Genomic DNA, 20,306 nt, shown 5'->3' with positions numbered 1-20,306 from the left:
GCCTTTACTTTCCTAGTTAGTTTGTTTAGGATTGGCTATAGGTTGCAAGTATTTTGGGGTAAGTATAGAATAGCAAAGATAAACCTTAATCATAACTAGCATGTATAGGACGTGTTAGGTTTATCTTATGCAAGTAGTTTGAGCCCTAGGTTAAAAAGCGATTAGCGATCCTATTCACCCCCTCCCCCTCTAGGGTCGGACACCCCGGTGATCCTTACAACTATGTACCCCATTAAGTTGATCTTCTTCAAGTTTTTGTTCATGATCTTCACTTGCTTGTAAAACTTGGGGGGCATGACTCCTTCATCACTTGATGGGAAATAGTGGGAATCCCCTCGAGGAAGGTATCTCCTCCGCTCTATCCAAGTAGATTTGATCCATTTCGTTGTTTTCCTTGGGTTTTGTTTGGTTAGGGTTAGCTAGAGTTTGACTGATAATAATGGATTGAGTACATATGATCCTAGATTAGTTGTTGGATATCGTCGAGTTGATGTAATGTAAAGTCTGTCTATCATCTAGAAGTTTAAGCATGGAAGGATTTCGTTGTCATTTTGAATTGGAGATATATTTAGCTGATTTGTAGTAGGAAATGTGGAAACTATTTGTATTCGCATGGTGATTACTAGGCATGGCTGCTCGCTCCTGCTGCTACTTGCCGTGAATTCCTTAGTTCAAGGTGTTGGACTAAGATAGCAATCAAAAAAAAATCTATCAGTGTCCTGACCTGGTGGTCCGGCACTAACTAGTGATGATACTGCATGTCCCTAGTCCCAGATGGTTGATGCAAGAGGCAACACAGTAATGCACGGGTTTATCCTGGTTCCGGCCATAGAGCCATACGTCCAGCAAAGGGGTGTGCGAGTGCACTGTACTATCTTACACCGGAGGTGCCTGTATCGAGTGCACTATAGATTAATAAAAAATCTAGGATAAAAAAATGCATGCTAGTTGCTTACTTATACTCTGGAAAAGGAGGCAAGTGTATTGCAGTACTTTTGTCTTTTGTTTCACTAACTAGTGGATGTGCACGTGCCACAGTCACGTGTTTAAAGAACAATTATATTTAAAAATATCACATGTTTAAAAAATAATTATATTTAAATGTATTAGTATGCAGTAGCTATTATCTTGTTATAACTGTTTCATTTTAGTTTTGCCCATAATTCATAAACCATAACTTTCTCGCCGCTTAACTTCCCTTTGCTCGGTGTAATCAACTGGAATTCAAAATATTATGGTTTATGAATTATGGGCAAAACTAAAATAAAACAGTTATAACAAAATCACATGAACATACCATTTTGCACAGCTTGGTTATCATGTTGATCATGTGAATGCCGCTTATGACGATTCAAGGTATTTTTGATATCTCCAAATGGTCGACGGCCATCCATTTGCTTCAACCGATCAAAATATGTCACAATAAAAAATAAATAAAGAATCATCTCGGTGTTGGTTAGTCAAACGAATAATCACCTCTGTAAGAAAACGTGAAGGAGGGGGGAGACGTTAGGAGAACAATTGTGAATCAAATCTCGAACCTCTATGCTCCCTTCTTGGCGAACAGGGCTGTCCGATGGTGATGACCAGAGCCGCCTATGGCGCCAACCAGTGGAGTCTCGCACCTCAATGGCACCCTTCTCGGTGGATAGGGGCACCGGTGGCGATGATCAACCAAACATGCAGGAGGGCGCCGGTGCCTGCAGTTGAACCCCACACGCCGAGCAGGCAGGTAGTTAGGAATGCAGTAGAGTGTGGCAACGTGGAGCGGATGGAGCACTCCGAGCAGGCGAGGCCATGGCTGCGATGAAGCAACGTGGGGCAAAGGGAGGGCGCCGAGGAGCCGAGGGCGCGCCCGGGCAGGCAACGCGCGGTGACTTGCGAGCACGCCGAGTAAGCGGGCAGGCAGTGCACGTTGACGTGCGATAAGAGCGGTGGAGGAACAGGCGGGCATGCAGCACGCCGAGCAGCTGGCACCTAGAGCGTGGTGTTGTGCGATGAAAGCTGCAGCCAGAACGGGACGAACAGGACAAGATCTCCTTTGCTTCCAGAAAATCAGCGATGCTCTCTTTTTTACTTCCAAAAAATCAGCGATCCTCTCTCTTTTACTTCCAAAAAAAGGCATCCCAAAAAATCAGCGATTCTCTCTCTTTTTACTTTTAGAAAAACAGCATCGCTCTATTTTTACTTAAAAAAACAGCATCCCCCCAAAAATCAGCTATTCTCTTTATTTTTACTTTAAAAAAAACAACATCATCTCTCTTTTTACTTCCACTAGTGGATGTGCACTTGCCACAGGCACATGTTTAAAAAACAATTATATTTAAAAATATCACATGTTTAAGAAATAATTATATTTTAAAATATTAATAGACATGTCACAGATCAAGAAAAAAAGTATGTTTACACATGTACACCAAACATTTATTCAAACATAGTGCATTATAGCAGCTGAAAACATTTAGATAATCTGGGAGGTCATAATCTCCAAGCGTGTGACCTGCATGGACAACATATATGCTCAGAAGAGCATGCATGCACATGACTATGAGTGCATTAATGCAATTACTACATCCTACGGAGATATAAAGTTGCTGCACAAACACACCTCACGATTCCAAGACATCTCTGTATACAATATTCTTCGTACTCTTTCCAGCAGGATCGATGTTCATGTTTCTCTTTGCAAGAACCCATGTACTCTCACGAGATACACCTCTTGACAGAGCCACATACAATTGTCCGTGTGAAAAGACAGGCTCGGGGAGGTAGGTACCTACATTAGGTATGGTCTGACCATATGCCTTGTTAATTGTCATTGCAAAACTCAACCTGATGGGGAATTGCTTCCTCTTAAACTTGAACGGAAGAGTGAGGTCTTCAGAAGGAGACATTGGTATCCTCAGTATGAACACCCTCTTTCCTGTATGCTGCCCATTAACAATCTCAACATCAATCGAATTATTCTGGAATCCCCGTACCACCAGCCGAGTTCCATTGCAAAGGCCATTATGAGGATCAAGATTACGAAGCAATATAACAGGACAATTCTTCTTAACCTTCAACTCATGAGGGGGCAGCCCATTAGGGGTAATCGAGTTGAGAAAATCAAGAGGATAATTATTACGTGAGTCATCATCCATAGAGTCGAAGCTATAGAAAATCTTCTGCTTCCCCGGAAATCTATCAATCATAAGTGCATTCACAGCATCAACATGTTCATTCCTAGTGGACAGTATCGCACGCTCGCGCATATAAGAGGCAGAAGTGCAATTAGCAACAAGATTTGGGAACACCTTATCAATAAGGATGTCAATGGAATCATCCTCCGGAGGATTGTGAATCAAAATGTCATCAGGAAGCCACACATAGTCACCCTCAAATGCTTCCTCGGTCCCGTTACCGATCCTCAGTAAGTAATCTGCAAACCATGTATTAGCCTGAGCTTGCATGTTTTGGGTCAACCTGATCCGCCGAACACTTTCCCATATGTATGATCTCAGTAAGGTTGCATCAGTGATCTGAGCTCTTGTTCCACGTGGCACCACAGGAAGAACCCGTCTGAAGTCACCACCAAACAACATAACCTTCCCTCCAAACAGAATATCACAACTCATTAGATCCCTAAGTGACCTATCAAGAGCCTCAACTGCTTGCCTCTTAGTCATTGCAACCACATCCCATATTATCAGAGATGCCTTTCTAAGTAGCTCTGCTGTGCCACTCTGCTTTGTAAAGCTACACATAGTATTGCCACTCAATTTTATTGGAATCTTGAAGCGAGAATGTGCGGTGCGCCCACCAGGCATAATGGAAGCAGCTATACCAAATGTAGTAGTAGCAACATCAATAAGATCCATAGATCGCACCTTAGCAATCAAAGCTTTGTAGAGATAAGTTTTACTGGTGCTGCCTGGACCATTTACAAAGAACACCTGTCCTTTGTTCTTCAAAACATGATCAAGAATTTCCTCATAACCAGCCATTTGTTCTGCATTAAGTGTCTCAACAATCTTCAGATGATCCTCATCAAACCCAAGGTTCTGCTCCTCAGTAATTTCCCTATAATGATCCCTTGATCGCTCTTCCTCTGTAAAATATGAATATATGACAAAAATTAGCATGAGTTGAAATTATTAGAAATGGTAGCGGTACTCAAAGAATATTTATGTATGTATGTATGTATGTATGTATGTATGTATGTATGTATGTATGTATGACTAAAGCATTCGAGATTACTCACCAGTCAGGTGTAGCTCCGGCAAACCGTAGTGCCTGATATCCTTGCCCATAGATGTCAAATGATATGATATATCTTTAAGCACCATCTATTCAATTCTCGAGCTGTTGTCACATGTACGGCGAAAATTCTCAGACATAGCGTCAAGATGGTTGTCCCAAAGACGCCGTATATTAGTAGACTCACAAAAAACCATTATAGTGGCAAAAAGCCTCCGCAACGAACAAGGCATCCTAAACTAAGCCGACTCCGTGAGGCAGTCATCAAGTGACTTGTCTGATTCAACAAGCCCCATAACCTCACATGCCTGTCTAAATGTCACATACGTTACACCGCCATGTTCTCAGATTCTCATACGAGGTTGCACCTCTAACATGGTTCAACATGATCCGAAGGTAGTACCTCTCATCTTCGGCATGATTTGTATAGACCAACCTACCAATCTGAATCCTTTTAACCTTCCTAGGCTTCTAGAACTTTTTTGACTTGTTCCAGGTGAAGTGCTCAGGAAACTCTCTATAGAGATATTGGCGAGCTGCATGGTTTGATCTACTCACATTGAAATACTCTGTAAGCATGGATCTCTGTGATTTTTCAGACTGCATAACATTATTCAGGTTATTAGTAGACTTATAGGCAACCATATGCATACCCTCGAGGTGCACCTGCATCTGCAGTACAGGTGGAGATATAAAATACAACTTAAATGCATATAATCTGTACACAGCCTCTATAGCAATTATCGTCCTAGAATCTCTGTACTGTTTTATCTCATTGATTACTTTCTTCCCATTGTCCTTAGGCTCAAGAGAGAAAGATGCGCGATCATGCCCTTTATATATATATTTGTACAGATACTCAACATACTTAATACTGCAACAGATCCCTACATTAATGTGGCAGTTATACCTCATCAGCAGGATTGGATTATAAGGAACCACCCATCGGTTATCAAGCCATTCCTTACGCACCTTCACTTTCTGCCCATCCTCTCATCTTCTGTACACTGAATAAGAGTCCTTTCCTTGCTGCGTAGTTTCACTGAACTGGCGAGGGTACCGGAAGCGACATTCACCATCAACCATGCATGGACAGTCCTTGTTTAGAACTCCACATGGATCATGCATCATATGTTTGCATACAAGCTTATGTAACTCAGGATACTTTTTCTTGTCAGGAAGTTCAGCTGAAATATATCTATCATAATCATCAGGACTCTTTAGCTTACTCCCGGACTCCATAACCAGCAGAAAGTGCTCATGTGGCAGGCCCCTCTTCTGAAACTCTGTTACATGCGCCCATGCAGCAATCATGCCCAAGTGACCCTTTTTAATCAAAAAATCATGAAGGTCCAACAACTTAGCATGATACACCCTCACAACAACATCAGGTCGATCTTGAGGTGTCTGCCCTGGCAGCAATTCTACAACTATCTCATCCCAATATGGATTGCATGTCATTGTTACGAAGAAATCAGGCTTCCCATACCATGTAACCAGTGTCATTGCATCCATGAACCTACTTTGCACATCACGATCACTACCAGGAAAATCCTTACCTAAAACAACCCTGAGCCCAGCCTTCGAAGCATCAGTCTCTCCAACGGCGAGCGTGTTAAGAAGACCCTTACCACATAAGAATTGTAAAATTTTAGATGCTAATTGATGGAATTACATTCAATTGAGACTTGATGGCTCATAGTTAAATCAGAGCTCACCTGATATAAATCTGCACGAATTATAGCCTGATTTGCTGGCTTCACGTACCAATCTAGACACATTGACTCAACTTTGACATACATATCTACTGCAAATTGCTGGAAGAGCCGACCAGCATGAAAGAACACATTGAGTTGACCTTCATGAATCTATCGCTTGAAACAATAGTACTGTCTTGCAGTGACGTGACGCTGAGATCCTCCACCAGCTGTTAGATGTAGAGAGTGTTGGAAGGTGAGTCCATATCATTGCTTAATATAATTTCATATATAATACATGTATAATTAATACATAATATAAAACAATAAATGGAAAGTGTGTTCAAACCTACGTCATCGAGCTCATCATTGGGATCATCCTCGTCCCCACTTCGCTCATCCATATCATGGTCTTCCCCATTAAAATTGTAATATACTGAATGTTGGTGTTTTCCCTTTTTAGGAGGCTGCAACTGAACTGCACCTGATTCCCCATCAGGAAGATCATCTGTGAATGAGATAATATATGTTTACTCTCCAAAATAGCAATAAATAATCAATAATATTATCTACCATATTTGAAAGATAATTGGAAAATACCAAACAAACCTTGCTTCTTACGCTTTGTATATTTTCTCTTCGGATTAGCAGGAGGTGGATCTTGATATTCAATTTGTTTATGCTCCCATCCAGTCTCACCACCAGGACACAACAGAGGGTAGGCCAACGGGTCATAGCAACCATGGAACACCCTGACATATTGAGGTCGATCTTCTCTGCCATATATTATTATGCTGCGAGAAAACCTCTGTTGTGGGTCATTACCGTCCATCCATATAGCAGCGACCTGATCCATCCCAGGGGCGTTATATCTCCTTTGATCAACAGATATGCTTGTATTAAGTTCAATGTTGTACTCTGCAATATTAGACACCGAACCGAGATTCTTGAATAGAAGCACATATGGGTTGTTCTGCAGAATCCTCAAAACTAACCGGATCATTGAAGTATGAAGCTTAGGCGACCTTTTGACCCTATGTGGAATGGTCTCATTGGTGTCATAAAAGTATAGCTACATATGGCGAGGCCCTCTCCCACCAGAAACAAGTTGATCGAACCTATGATATATCTAACTGTGTGCTTTAAAACAATAGACACCAATACCTCTTGCAGATGCGAGATTATGATCAATGGAAATTCCAAAGCTTGTGAATGAGAAGTGACTATTAAAATACCGAATGTGCTTCCTAAAATATTTTGCATCCCTGTCAGTCTGACTGGCGAACAAGCGGCGGAGCTCTGCCGGTATCTCTAGAATATATATATTAACCTTCCCTTTCCTGCAACAGAAGGCAGGCCCTTCACCTGGGAACCTCTTTGCATGGCAAAATTGACTGTTTTTTGCTTTTTCAGAACATGGTGTTTCTTAGGAAGATCCTTGTACACTGCATCATATGGATCCGAACATCTAAATCCAATATCAGTATCCACGGCATACTCGTACTGGAAATCTGCGTGTATATTGTGATATATATTTATTATAATCGCTAAATATATATTAATATTAGTGAGTTCATTCGGATCAGCAACTAACCCTGGTGATGGAATACGCGTGCCTCATCGTCCTCTATATTAGCAGGTCCATAATCCACTGGGTTCTGCTCATCTAAATCATGTTCTAATAAATATAACAAACAACAAGTCACTTCATTATTCATTAATCATAAATTATCAAAGTGTATTAGATAGGCATGCTACAAGAAATAATCATACCTTCAACTCCATGCATCAGATCATCTGGTTCCCATAGGCCTGAGTCAAACATATCCTCTCGATCCACATTTCTCTGTTCACCTGAAATTGTAGGCTAAAAGTTATAGTTCTTTGCAAAATAATATATCCAGCCTATAAGAAAAAACGTACAGGACCATGTTATACCTGGCAAACAATTGTTCTTCTGACGTATTCCTTCGTTAGTTCTGACTATCTTTTCACTTCTCGTAATATTATATTTTTCTCTTTTTTTGGTATTCCTTTCAGTCTTTTTCTCGCAAACCTAATTCGCTCCCTCTCTCTTTTTTCCTGCTTTCTTGCACTACCAGGCGAGACTGTGACAACATTATCTGTCACAATTCAAAAGGAAATGAAGATCACATGGAATAGAAGAAATGAAGCACATTGAAATGTATACATATTATAAATTAACTGTAATCATTGGACAAACCGGTGTCATGTTGATTCATGGGCACGTGTATTTGCTCACTTCCACTAACACCATCAGTTCCATTAAAAGCTGCAGTTCCATCCATATGCAACAAAGCCGAAAGGGGGGTGTCTGACAGTCCTATGACCATGCATAGCATTTTAAAATTATTTTAAACTTATCTAAATTGGATATATAGTGGGTTGCAACATTCAAACGTGGGTACCATCGAAAGCGCATTGAAATCTATATTCCCCACACACACACACACATATATATATATATATAGAGAGAGAGAGAGAGAGAGAGAGAGATTCTCGGGCACGTCTATTTGCTCACTTCCACCAACACCAGTAGTTCCATTGAAAACTGCAGTTCCATCCACATGCAGCAGAGCCGAAAGTGGGGTGCGTGATATTCCTACAATATGCCATAACATTAATCATCCATTGCGAAGAAGAAAAGTATATAAAAATTGAACTAACCTGCAGTAGCACCAATGTGGAATGATCCACTACTAGAAAACACGCCAAAGGTCCACCTCAAAAGTACCGGTATGAAGATAAACCGGTACCTATACTAGATGGAACCTATGGACAAGCCTTAGGTACCAGTTGATAACACCAACCGGTACCTAAGGCTCATCCATAGGCAACCGGTGTCTATGGATGAGCCTTAGGTACCGGTTGGTGTTACTAACCGGTACATTAGGAGCCTTAGGTACCGGTTGGTGTTACCGACCGGTACCTTAGGCTCATCCATGGATTACTTTAAAAGGAAAATATCTCTTTTCCCATCAGCAGTGATGTGTAGGTAAGATGGTAAGAAAGGTGCATCTGAAATCAGAGATCCTGAGTTTGAATCCCGGCTAGACCTTTTTGACAAAAATATTTTGGTAAGAGAGCCTTAAGCACCGGTTCTTTTACCCGGTGCTGATGACCCTAGCCATTGGTACCACTTTCCGGGTACCGGTTGGAAAAACCGGTACCAAAGGCCCTCTTCAACCGGTGCCAAAGGTCTCTTTTCTAGTAGTGTGACGACTGATGTCTGTCCATCGAACATTGAATTCCATCAACATGTAACAATGCCGACTGGGGTGTATCCATCAATGCTGGCATAAATTATATTTGTGGCATAATATAACTTTCATAAATTATATAGCAACATGTAACGAACCTACAAATTGCTTCTCTGCCTTCTTTCGATGATAGTTTTCCCGTTTTTTTGCATTAAGTTCTGCCTTTTTATCTGACGGCATATTCGAACAGTGATGTTTTTTTGCATTAAGTTCTGCCTTTTTATCTGACGGCATATTCGCCCAGTGATCTCTAGCTTTTTGACGCCTAATGTTTCTTAGATCATCATCATCTAAGAAGCAGACATACACACATATATATTTGATAAGATGTAGGGTAAATAATTTATTTTCCGAATACTGAAATTGAACAAACTAATGTTGCGACACTCACCGTCTTCAAGATTTCTTGTTCTTTTTTTAGGAGCAACATCTTGATTTCGCGTGTTGGTTACACGTTGTTCCTTGTTGTCGCGGTGCTCCATCGACCTAGACCGTGGTTGTCGGTGTGGTCGCGCCGATTGTTCGGGCCGTCGACGTCGATCAGCGTGGTCGTCTGGCGTTTGGCCTGCTCGCGGCGTCTACGGCACCCTTCCCGGCGACTGTGAACGTCTAGGGCACCCTTCTCGGCGACTGCGAAGCAAACGTGTCGCGCATCTACGGCACCCTTCCCGGCGGTGGCGAGGCAAGAGTGCAGGCTTGTTGCAAATTCAAATGGTCATTAGAACGTGCAAAAGAAACGTAAAAAAAATCAGGAGTATGGTTTACCTTCCAAACAATGGTCGTCGTGATCGATGGACGTCGAGATCGATGGCCCTCAGGAGCAGCGGTCGCTGGGAGCGAGGACCGTCAGGAGCAGCGGGCGCCGGGAGCGACGGCCGTTAGGAGCCGTGGCCGTCGGAGCAGCGGCCCTCAAAATAGCCGTCGGGCACGGGGAACGTCGGAGCAGCGGTCGACTGCTGTCGGCGCGCGCGGCCACCTCGTCACACGGCGATGCCCGTCCGGCAGCAAAAACTGACCTAACAGCCGTTGTTGCTGCAGACGCTGAGTGCAAACAACCCCGTACATGAACATGGGACAAGGAGAGATTGTGATTTGTGAGTGGATTGAGTGCAAACAACCCTGTACGTGCAAACAACCCTATTAATTTAATTTGCTGGGCATGCCAACCTTGTACGTGAAGCTGCGGGCGTGGGAGAAGACATCGAGCAAGCTAGCCTCGGCGCAGGTAGCGGCCAGGGATAAGCGCGGAGCGCTCCATACCTATAGCAGCATTGGCATGATGATGGCGACGATGCAGTCAGAGACGGAGATGGCTCGATGATGCATCTCGGAGGAGAAGTAAGCGGCACGAACTGGCCAGGCAAGAGAAGGGAGGGGCAGCGGCACACGCACATGCTAACTGCCTCAATGGCGAGGAGGCTAGGGCAATGGTGCGCGTGGGCGTAGAAGCTAGGTGCGGATGGCCGCCAGGCCAATCTCGTGAGCGTAGAAGGAAGGGGACAAGGCTGCTCCAGGAATCATGGACGGGCAATGGAAGGCGACTGATGAATATGGAAGGCAATCGCCGGTTCCTATCGCCGCGCGAGATTGAAGCGAGAGAAGGCATCGGTGTCGCACGGCGGGCACAGAGGCCGGGTAGAGAAGGCCACGGTCTCCAAATTTTTTTTCGCACGGCGGATTCAACTGGCGCCAGAAGGTTTTTCGGTCTGCCAAGGTTTTTGTCAAGCACCTAGCCTTTACACGTGGGGCATCTGGAGGTGTCTTGTGAGAGGATGGGTAGATAAAAAGTGGGTGGAGATTGTATTCAATTGTTTCAACTTTTAATAGTGGTGGGTATGGTAGTCAGCTGTCCTCTCTAAAAATCAGCGATCCTCTCATTTACTTCCACAAAAACAGCATCCCCAAAATCAGTCATTCTCTCTCTTTTTACTTCCAAAAAACAGCATCCTATATCTTTTTACTTCCAAAAAACAGTGGTGGGTATGGTAAAATTTTTGGTGAAAAAAAAACAAGGCTTTTGGGTGGAAATATTTTCTATTTATTAAAAAATGGGACTCCACCCTCTTTCGTCAAAACTTTTTATCTGATAAGTGGGACCTCCGTGAGGGATAAAGTGGGTCTAATTTTGGTGAGAAAATGTTTCAACTTTTATAGTATTATTATTAATTATTATAGTATAGATGAGGTGGATGCTTTGCATCATACAAAAAAGGCACGCCTGTTCCTTTTTAGCAATGATATATCGAACAGGAAAGAGAAAAGCCCACATAATTTTTTAGAAGGATAGCTCTGTCTCACCATGCTGGATCCATGTCTTACGCATGCGTTGACTAGCCAGCCAGTCAGAGCAGATGTCTAGCTCACAGCACGATATATTTTTTTCCATAGAAATAATAGTGATGGTGATCCTTGCAGGTTCCTATGTACTTGTTGTTTTGAGAGCAAACTTGATGTTGATGGATATTTTGAAAATGTGGATGGATAGATGGATATGTTTTATTGGTTTGCTAGGAAATGTGGATTGAAATGTTTCTAATGTCGATATGTTGATAATATGTTTGTAATTGGGATGCTACATTATATTTCTGCTTATGTTTAATTTTTTAATGAAACAGGATTTTCTTAGTGTGAGATGGCGCATGCGCATCCCCCTCGGTATCCCCTCCTTGATACCCATTATGATGAAACTCATCGGGGCAAGATGCTTGAGGAGCGTTGTGAGGTATGATAGTTTTCAATGCAAATTATTTAGCGGTAGGTTTCAATTTGATTATTTTGAATTGACGAAATAATTGGTTGTTTCTTGTTATTTGGCAGGATTTGAAGACTCTGCGTCCTCGAGTACACAAACCACTTGCTTGGGATGATAGATACACACCTTATATTCGTCGTCCCGATCTGCTTCCTTTGGTGAGGATGATCCAAGGAGGTCTGCCAATGATAGACAGAGCGGCGTTGACATCAATAGCCCTAGTGGATCGATGGAGGCCCGAGACACACACTTTTCACCTCCCTGCTGGTGAGATGACAGAGCAGCAATTTGTTCTGTCATGCTTTCAAACTCTCCAATTTCTTTAACCAATCCACCAGAGAACAAACGTACTAAACAATTCATCTACACACATCATGGATAAAAAAAATTACTATAGTTTCACATATCTGATCCATATTTGCCAGCTTAACATCATGACACTATTTCTAATGAACTTTGGTTCGATCTCAGGGTATTTTCAGTACCAATGAAATGTACACATTAAAAGCACATCGAAATCAATGCATGATACACAATCTACGCGATAGAAATATGTTGGCATGAATCAAAAACACGATATCGCACAACCAGTCCTACCCGATACATACAGATTTACCAATCTCAACCCAAACCCTAACGAACCCTAACCAAACAAAACCCTAGGAAAACAATGCAATCGAACAAATGTAATTGGTTAGAAAGAAGGATGTACCTTCGAGGATCAAATCCCCCACTTTTAACCTTCCAAATGGATGGAGAATGGCTAGGATCTAAAGCGTGAGGGAGGAGGGCGGCGCCATGGGGAGGGAGCTCGAGCTACGGTGGGAGAAAGGAAGAGAACTGGAGGACGAAAGATAGGGAGGCTGTGGGCTAGACTTGAGTGCGCCCAAGTCACGCCAAATCATTTGGTGTGACTCAGTCATGCCGATGCAGGTGGCGCGACTCAGGCGTTGCCACGTCAGGCACTGCTCGGTCGCCCGGCCAGCATGTCACAACTCAACTATTTGTCACGCCAAAATATTTGGCGTGACAAAAAAGGCTAGTTGTTGGAAATCTAATTTGGACTGGGTTATTTTTATATTTTTAAATTAAAAAGGATTAAAAATAAAAAAAATTCACGAGCAAGCTGGCAAGAGCTCCGCTGCCGGCGGTGGCTGATTCGAGCACACCGGGAACTAGGCAACCTGGACGGCAACAGGCGGGCTGCGGGCCAGTGGTGGAGCCAGAATTTTGTAGTTGGTATTCCCACTTTCTAAAAAATCCAATAAAAGTACAAGTTCAGAATATCGACAATTAAAGATACAAGCTCATTTTTTGGATCTTACTTCATATTCAACAATGAACTAGTTCATATACTAGGTGAACAACCTATAGTTAGTTATGTCTAGCGCTGATTTGTAAAGATTGTAATTGTTCAGTCCCAAATTTGATCATAAGTCTGCTCTTAAGTTTGCTCTGATGGGTAAAGGAGCATTTAAATGTTCAAACTACACATAATTAGCTAAAAATACGCAGCTTCTTCTATCAAAATTTGGTACCTATAGCTTGTTCAGATAAGCTGCAATATATGATTGCCACAGACTGAACCATATTATCTCAGGGTAATCAACAGATGGGGTGATGATGCCTGAAGCCTCGGCCTGTTCTACCGTGGGTGCAGCCACACCGCCGTCCCTGGCAGCCTTGCCTCAGGCTCCCTAACCCTAATGCATTGCTAGCTTACGGCGGCTGGTCCCTCCCCTTCACCCTAAGCACCGACTACATGCAGCTATCTGCATCCTTGCAACTGGGTTTTGGTTTTTGGGAACCAGGACGCGGTTGTACAAGAACGTGCGTGAGATGGATTGAATTGATACATGGACAGAGAGAGGATTTGTGGGCGATGGGACATCTAAAGATCGTATTTGGCTGATTTCTAACCTAGAGAACAGGGAATATAACCTAATATAAGTTATACATATATACATACTTCAAATGTACATGATTGTTTGGGGAAAAAGTTGGGTATTCCTAGGAATACCCAGGCATCCACCTAGCTCCGCCCATGCTGCGGGCAGATGCGCCGGCCGCGGGCCGCCCTTGCACAGTCGCAGTCGCGCCACCGCGCGTGCTGCCGTGCACTGCTGCGTGCTGGTTCTGGGGACGGGCGTTGCCCTACTCGGGCCTCATTTTGGGCCAAACACTGAAGGGGCTATTGGACTTTTACTGAGCCACGACTAAGGAGTAGGGCCAGCAGTCCGCTCGGTTAGGCAAAGGCCTCTAGCAAGCGGGGTATTTTTAGAGACGCTTGTCTGCAAAGGGGAGTCTCTATAAGCTGGTACTTAAGGCGGCCAGCTTTGAAATGCCCATTTTCTCATATTTGCTGCGAGTTGTGCGTTGCGCACACCCGAAACTTATTGCTGCGATATGTATAATTTAGGAAAAATACCAAAAAATCTAATTTGAGTGTCCATATTAGTTCAAGATGGAAACCACAATAAAGATCTCCCACACTAACTTATCTCATACAACTAAAGGCTCATTTTGTGATTTCCACACTCATAATCACTTTATACTATGATTTGCGCTTTTAATATTTTTTATAGTTCTACGTATCACAATAGGCTTAAGTAAAAGTTTCACTTTCTTCGATGGGTTTTGCTATTTTTTTGAATGAGACGAACTTCTGGGGGTGACCCGCCCCTACAAATGATATTTTTAGGGGCGGGTCGGTTGCTATAGTAACTCCACTCCATTTGTAGCAACGGGTCAAATTTTGATCCGAGTCTAAAAAAATCGAGGCATTTCTACGAATTATTTTTGTAGTAGTGATACATACATATATTGCATAGGCAAAATAACTTATAATTTGGAACGGAAGGAATAGATTCCAAATATTGTGTATCTCAATACGTCTTGCTTTTACTTAAGGTGACACTTACTATTAAGATCGATGACAGCTGGTGTCAGCTGGAGTGGATAGTGACTGGACGGCTACGGTAATATCAATTGCGATTGGACACGTGTTTCTCCTTGCACAAAATAGACACATGAGCTTTCAAAAGTAGACATGACGGACGGCTGCAAACGTTTGACCAGCGATGCAAGGTGGCACTTGTTTTTCTTGTTTGAAAGGAAGGTAGCACTCGTTAAGATTGATGATTGGTACCCAGACGATATTCGGTAGATCGATCGTGATGGGGTGGGATAATGCCAATGAGATAGCCATCGTATGCTTATGCATGCACCCATTGCCAGGGGCTGTACTATACCTCAATAATTACAGAAACTTATTGCGATCCCTATAATTTAGGAAAAATACCAAAAAATCTAATTTGAGTGTCCATGTTAGTTCAAGATGGAAACAACAATAAAGATCTCCCACACTAACTTATCTCATACAACTAAAGGCTCATTTTGTGGTTTCCACACTAATAATCACTTTATACTATGATTTGCGCTTTTAATATTTTTTCTAGTTCTACATATCACAATAGGCTTAGGTAAAAGTTTCACTTTCTTCGATGGGTTTTGCTATTTTATTGAATGAGAAGAACTTCTGACATAAATTTGAAAATCATTTGTAGGGGCGGGTGAGGGGTGACCCGCCCCTACAAATGATATTTTTAGGGGCGGGAAGGTTGCTACAGTAACTCCGCTCTATTTGTAGCAACGGGTCAAATTTTGATCCGAGTCTAAAAAAATCGAGGCATTTCTATAAATTTTTTTTGTAGTAGTGATACATAGATATATTGCATAGGCAAAATAACTTATAATTTGGAACGGAAGGAATAGATTCCAAATATTGTGTATCTCAGTACGTCTTGCTTTTACTTAAGGTGTCACTTACTATTAAGATCGATGACAGCTGGTGTCAGCTGGAGTGGCCAGTGACTGGACGGCTATGGTAATCTCAATTGCGATTGGACACGTGTTTCTCCTTGCACAAAATAGACACACGAGCTTTCAAAAGTAGACATGACGGACGGCTGCAAACGTTTGACCACCGATGCAAGGTGGCACTTGTTTTTCTTGTTTGAAAGGAAGGTAGCACTCGTTAAGATTGATGATTGGTACCCAGACGATATTCGGTAGATCGATCGTGATGGGGTGGGATAATGCCAATGAGATAGCCATCGTATGCTTATGCATGCACCCATTGCCAGGGGCTGTACTATACCTCAATAATTACAGGAACTTATTGCGATCTGTATAATTTAGAAAAAATACCAAAAAATCTAATTTGAGTGTCCATATTAGTTCAAGATGGAAACCACAATAAAGATCTCCCACACTAACTTATCTCATACAACTAAAGACTCATTTTGTGGTTTCCACACTCATAATCACTTTATACTATGATTTGCGCTTTTAATATTTTTTCTAGTTCTAGGGATCACAATAGGCTTAGGTAAAAGTTTCACTTTCTTCGATGGGTTTTGCTATTTTATTGAATGAGACGAACTTCTACCATAAATTTGAAAATCATTTCTAGGGGCGGGTGAGGGGTGACCCGCCCCTACAAATGATATTTTTAGGGGCGGGTTGGTTGCTACAGTAACTCTGCTCTATTTGTAGCAACGGGTCAAATTTTGATCCGAGTCTAAAAAAATCGAGGCATTTCTACGAATTATTTTTGTAGTAGTGATACATACATATATTGCATAGGCAAAATAACTTATAATTTGGAATGGAAGGAATAGATTCCAAATATTGTGTATCTCAGTACGTCTTGCTTTGACTTAAGGTGTCACTTACTATTAAGATCGATGACAGCTGGTGTCAGCTGGAGTGGACAGTGACTGGACGGCTATGGTAATCTCAATTGCGATTGGACACGTGTTTCTCCTTGCACAAAATAGACACGAGCTTTCAAAAGTAGACATGACGGACGGCTGCAAACGTTTGACCAGCGATGCAAGGTGGCACTTGTTTTTCTTTTTTGAAACGAAGGTAGCACTCGTTAAGATTGATGATTGGTACCCAGACGATATTCGGTAGATCGATCGTGATGGGGTGGAATAATGCCAATGAGATAGCCATCGTATGCTTATGCATGCACCCATTGCCAGGGGCTGTACTATACCTCAAAAATTACAGAAACTTATTGCGATTTGTATAATTTAGGAAAAATACCAAAAAATCTAATTTGAGTGTCCATATTAGTTCAAGATGGAAACCACAATAAAGATCTCCCACACTAACTTATCTCATACAACTAAAGGCTTATTTTGTGGTTTCCACACTCATAATCATTTTATACTATGATTTGTGCTTTTAATATTTTTTCTAGTTCTACAGATCAAAATAGGCTTAGGTAAAAGTTTCACTTTCGTCGATGGGTTTTGCTATTTTATTGAATGAGACGAACTTCTGACATAAATTTGAAAATCATTTGTAGGGGCGGGTGAGGGGTGACCCGCCCCTACAAATGATATTTTTAGGAGCGGGTCGGTTGCTACAGTAACTCAGCTCCATTTGTACCAACGGGTCAAATTTTGATCCGAGTCTAAAAAAATCGAGGCATTTCTACGAATCATTTTTGTAGTAGTGATACATAGATATATTGCATAGGCAAAATAACTTATAATTTGGAACCGATGGAATAGATTCCAAATATTGTGTATCTCATTACGTCTTGCTTTGACTTAAGGTGTCACTTACTATAAAGATCGATGACAGCTGGTGTCAGCTGGAGTGGACCGTGACTGGACGGCTACGGTAATATCAACTGCGATTGGATACGTGTTTCTCCTTGCACAATATAGACACACGAGCTTTCAAAAATAGACATGACGTACGGCTGCAAACGTTTGACCAGCGATGCAAGGTGGCACTTGTTTTTCTTTTTGGAAACGAAGGTTGCACATATATGATAAAACACCAAAAAAAACAGAAAATCTATATAATTAACTGTTTAATTAACATGTATGAAATAATTGAGATTTAAATTTTTTTATGCATTTATATAATAGTTTGCACAGGAAACACAATTGAAACAGATACAAAAAAATTTGGACTCAATATGATAAATTAAGTGCATACACATTAAATATATCCAACATAGTGACCTATAATACAGAAATGTAATTTTGCATGGTGAAAACAACATATATTTGTATTTATAATTAATTTATTATGAATAAACAATATGTAAAACACTCAAAAAGAAAACAGAAGAGCTATCTAATTAGCTGTTTAGTACCGGGCTGAATCTTAGCCTGGTACTAAAGAGCTACGTGAAAATTTTCCCGCCAGATGGGGCAGGTTAGTACCAGGCGATGCCCTTGACCGGTACTAAATGTGGCCATTTAGTACCGGGACGTGGCTACGCACGGTACTAATCTGCGCTGGCGCCAGTTTAGTACCGGGCGATGCCTTGGCCCGATACTAAAGTGGCACCCCTATATATATAACACAGCCCCGGCCATTCCCCCTCACCTTCAATTCTCAACTCCGCCCAGATCGATTTCGCCGCCGCTGCTGCCGCCGGTCGCCACTCCGCCACCGCCCCGCCGCCGCGCCGCGCCTCCGTCTCCGCGCCGACACCCCGTCGCGCCTCTGCCTCCTCCACCGCGACGCCGGGCCCTCTCCTCCTCGAAAGCGGGCGCCCCCGATCTCCACGCTGGCCGCCGGCGCCTCCTCGCGCGCGCACGCCGGCCTTCGCCACCGCGCGGCTCGCGGCCCCTTCCGCCTCCGGCTCCTGCGCTGCCCCGAGCCGTCCGCAGCGCTACCTCCTTGCCGGCCTCTGCACGATCCGCGCGCGCGCCGACATACGCCGCCTCGAATGCGCCGCCCTCCTCCGCGTCGTTTGCCGCGCGCCCTACGACGATCCTCCGCGCCGTTCGCCGCTCGATCCGCGCCGTCGTCCGGGGGATCTGGAATCTCGGGCGCCGCCGCCTCCAACGCCACCGCCGCTACTGCCGCCATCTCCATTTGTGAGATCTGGGGCTGACGTCAGCACGTACTCGTGCTGACGTCAGCAAAGCTATTTAATTGTTAGAAATTTGCAGAAAATTGATGAAATTACTAGAAATTTGTTTAAATCGATGGAATGTCTAGATATTTATGAACTTTGTGAACATTTGTTAAAATCGACGAAATTTTTGAACTTTTGTACAAATTTGTGAACATTTATAGAAAATGATGAATTGCATCGAACATTTGTGAAAATTTGTGAACATTAGTAAAAATTTATAGAAAATAGTACGAACGGTTACAATATTTTTCATGTAAAAAATTATATTAAATTTGTTGAACATTTGTAGATATTTATACAAATGAAGTAAATAGTGGAAATTATAGATATTTTTTCAAATTATAGTAAATTTGTAGAAAATTTGTAGATATTTGTAAAAATTTGGTAGATATATACGTAGAAATAATAAAAATAGTAGGAAAATGTTAGGAATTGATACGCAATAGTGGAAATTGTAGAAATTTTAGAAAATTCGTAGAAAATTATAGATATTTGTGCAAATTGTACTAAATTTGTTGAAATTTGTAGAAAATGTATGGAAAATTATAGAAAATGTAGAGGAATTATGGAAAATTATGGAAAATGTGGAGAAATTATGGAAAATTATGGAAAATGTGGAGAAATTATGGAAAAATTTGGAAAATGTATGGAAAATTACGGAAAATGTATGGAAAATTATGAAAAATGTATGGAAAATGTAGAGAAATTATGAGAAATTATGGAAAATGTATGGAAAATTATTTCTTAGGTATATTGTACAAAAATCTTCATGTCTTTACAGCTTTATTGAAGTTATATTGCTTAGGTTGAATTGTGTATTAGTAGAAAATCTTAGAAAATTCAGGGCACATTTTATAAAATTCTAGGGCACATTTTATATAAGATGTATATGCTGTAAATTTTAGAAATTTTGATCTTGTATGCGTTGTATGGCTTTATTGAAGGTGCACTTGTAATTTTTTTATACATTGTCAATTAGTACAGAATTGCATATCAAACATATGTTGATTCACATAGGAAACGAAATGGAACCCTTTCACCGTGATGATGACGAGGCCTTTCTTGCGGACATAATTGGTACGGGCATGCACCACTGCGAAGAGGATGCTGCCGAGGACGATGGCAGCCAATACCTTAACGATACTGGCGATGGCGATGATAACCAGACAGAACAAACGACTGTGCAAGATGATAGCGCAGAGGTATATACAATTCGTGCTTATATATATAAACATACGCATTAATTCTGTATGTAAGTACAATGCGTACTAAATACATATTTTTTAGGCATCCGGATCGACTAGGAAACCAAAACGGAAACGAGATCGAAGAAAATCATGGAGGGGCACACTACTTCATTGAATCCTAAAGGTGAACCA

The 20,306-nt window shown here is 42.0% G+C and overlaps 1 protein-coding gene across 7 annotated transcripts; it reads right to left on the bottom strand.

Moving 5' to 3' along the window:
- Window positions 1-2,383: 2,383 nt before the first annotated feature.
- On the bottom strand, window positions 2,384-12,822 carry LOC120679572 (ATP-dependent DNA helicase PIF1-like). Of its 7 annotated transcripts, none has more exons than XM_039961183.1 (14): window positions 12,682-12,822; window positions 12,096-12,332; window positions 10,385-10,477; window positions 9,983-10,258; window positions 9,609-9,912; window positions 8,161-8,559; window positions 7,875-8,059; window positions 7,710-7,790; window positions 7,531-7,614; window positions 6,546-7,447; window positions 6,286-6,444; window positions 5,958-6,166; window positions 4,244-5,865; window positions 2,384-4,090 (listed from the first exon to the last, which is right to left on the bottom strand). In XM_039961183.1, the coding sequence occupies exons 13-14, from the start codon at window positions 4,326-4,328 to the stop codon at window positions 2,610-2,612; spliced, it is 1,566 nt and encodes a 521-aa protein (XP_039817117.1). In that variant the 5' UTR covers window positions 4,329-5,865; window positions 5,958-6,166; window positions 6,286-6,444; window positions 6,546-7,447; window positions 7,531-7,614; window positions 7,710-7,790; window positions 7,875-8,059; window positions 8,161-8,559; window positions 9,609-9,912; window positions 9,983-10,258; window positions 10,385-10,477; window positions 12,096-12,332; window positions 12,682-12,822; the 3' UTR covers window positions 2,384-2,609. The 7 variants fall into 7 exon arrangements, with proteins under 7 accessions (XP_039817117.1, XP_039817116.1, XP_039817118.1 ...); XM_039961182.1 differs by having other exon boundaries at window positions 12,096-12,230; window positions 12,682-12,818; XM_039961184.1 differs by lacking the exons at window positions 12,096-12,332; window positions 12,682-12,822 and having other exon boundaries at window positions 8,161-8,280; window positions 8,479-8,559; window positions 10,385-10,982.
- Between the last annotated feature and the right edge of the window lie 7,484 nt (window positions 12,823-20,306).

Source organism: Panicum virgatum, chromosome 6N, assembly GCF_016808335.1.
Source record: "Panicum virgatum strain AP13 chromosome 6N, P.virgatum_v5, whole genome shotgun sequence".
Lineage (NCBI taxonomy): Eukaryota > Viridiplantae > Streptophyta > Magnoliopsida > Poales > Poaceae > Panicum > Panicum virgatum.
This window is presented reverse-complemented; position numbering and strand designations above follow the sequence as displayed.

Bases quoted from the DNA above. Each gene is read 5' to 3' on its own strand.
- LOC120679572 (XM_039961183.1), bottom strand. From the start codon at position 4,328: ATGGTGCTTAAAGATATATCATATCATTTGACATCTATGGGCAAGGAT. The intron at 4,091-4,243 runs GTGAGTAATCTC...CATATTTTACAG, and splicing joins GCCGGAGCTACACCTGACTG to AGGAAGAGCGATCAAGGGAT.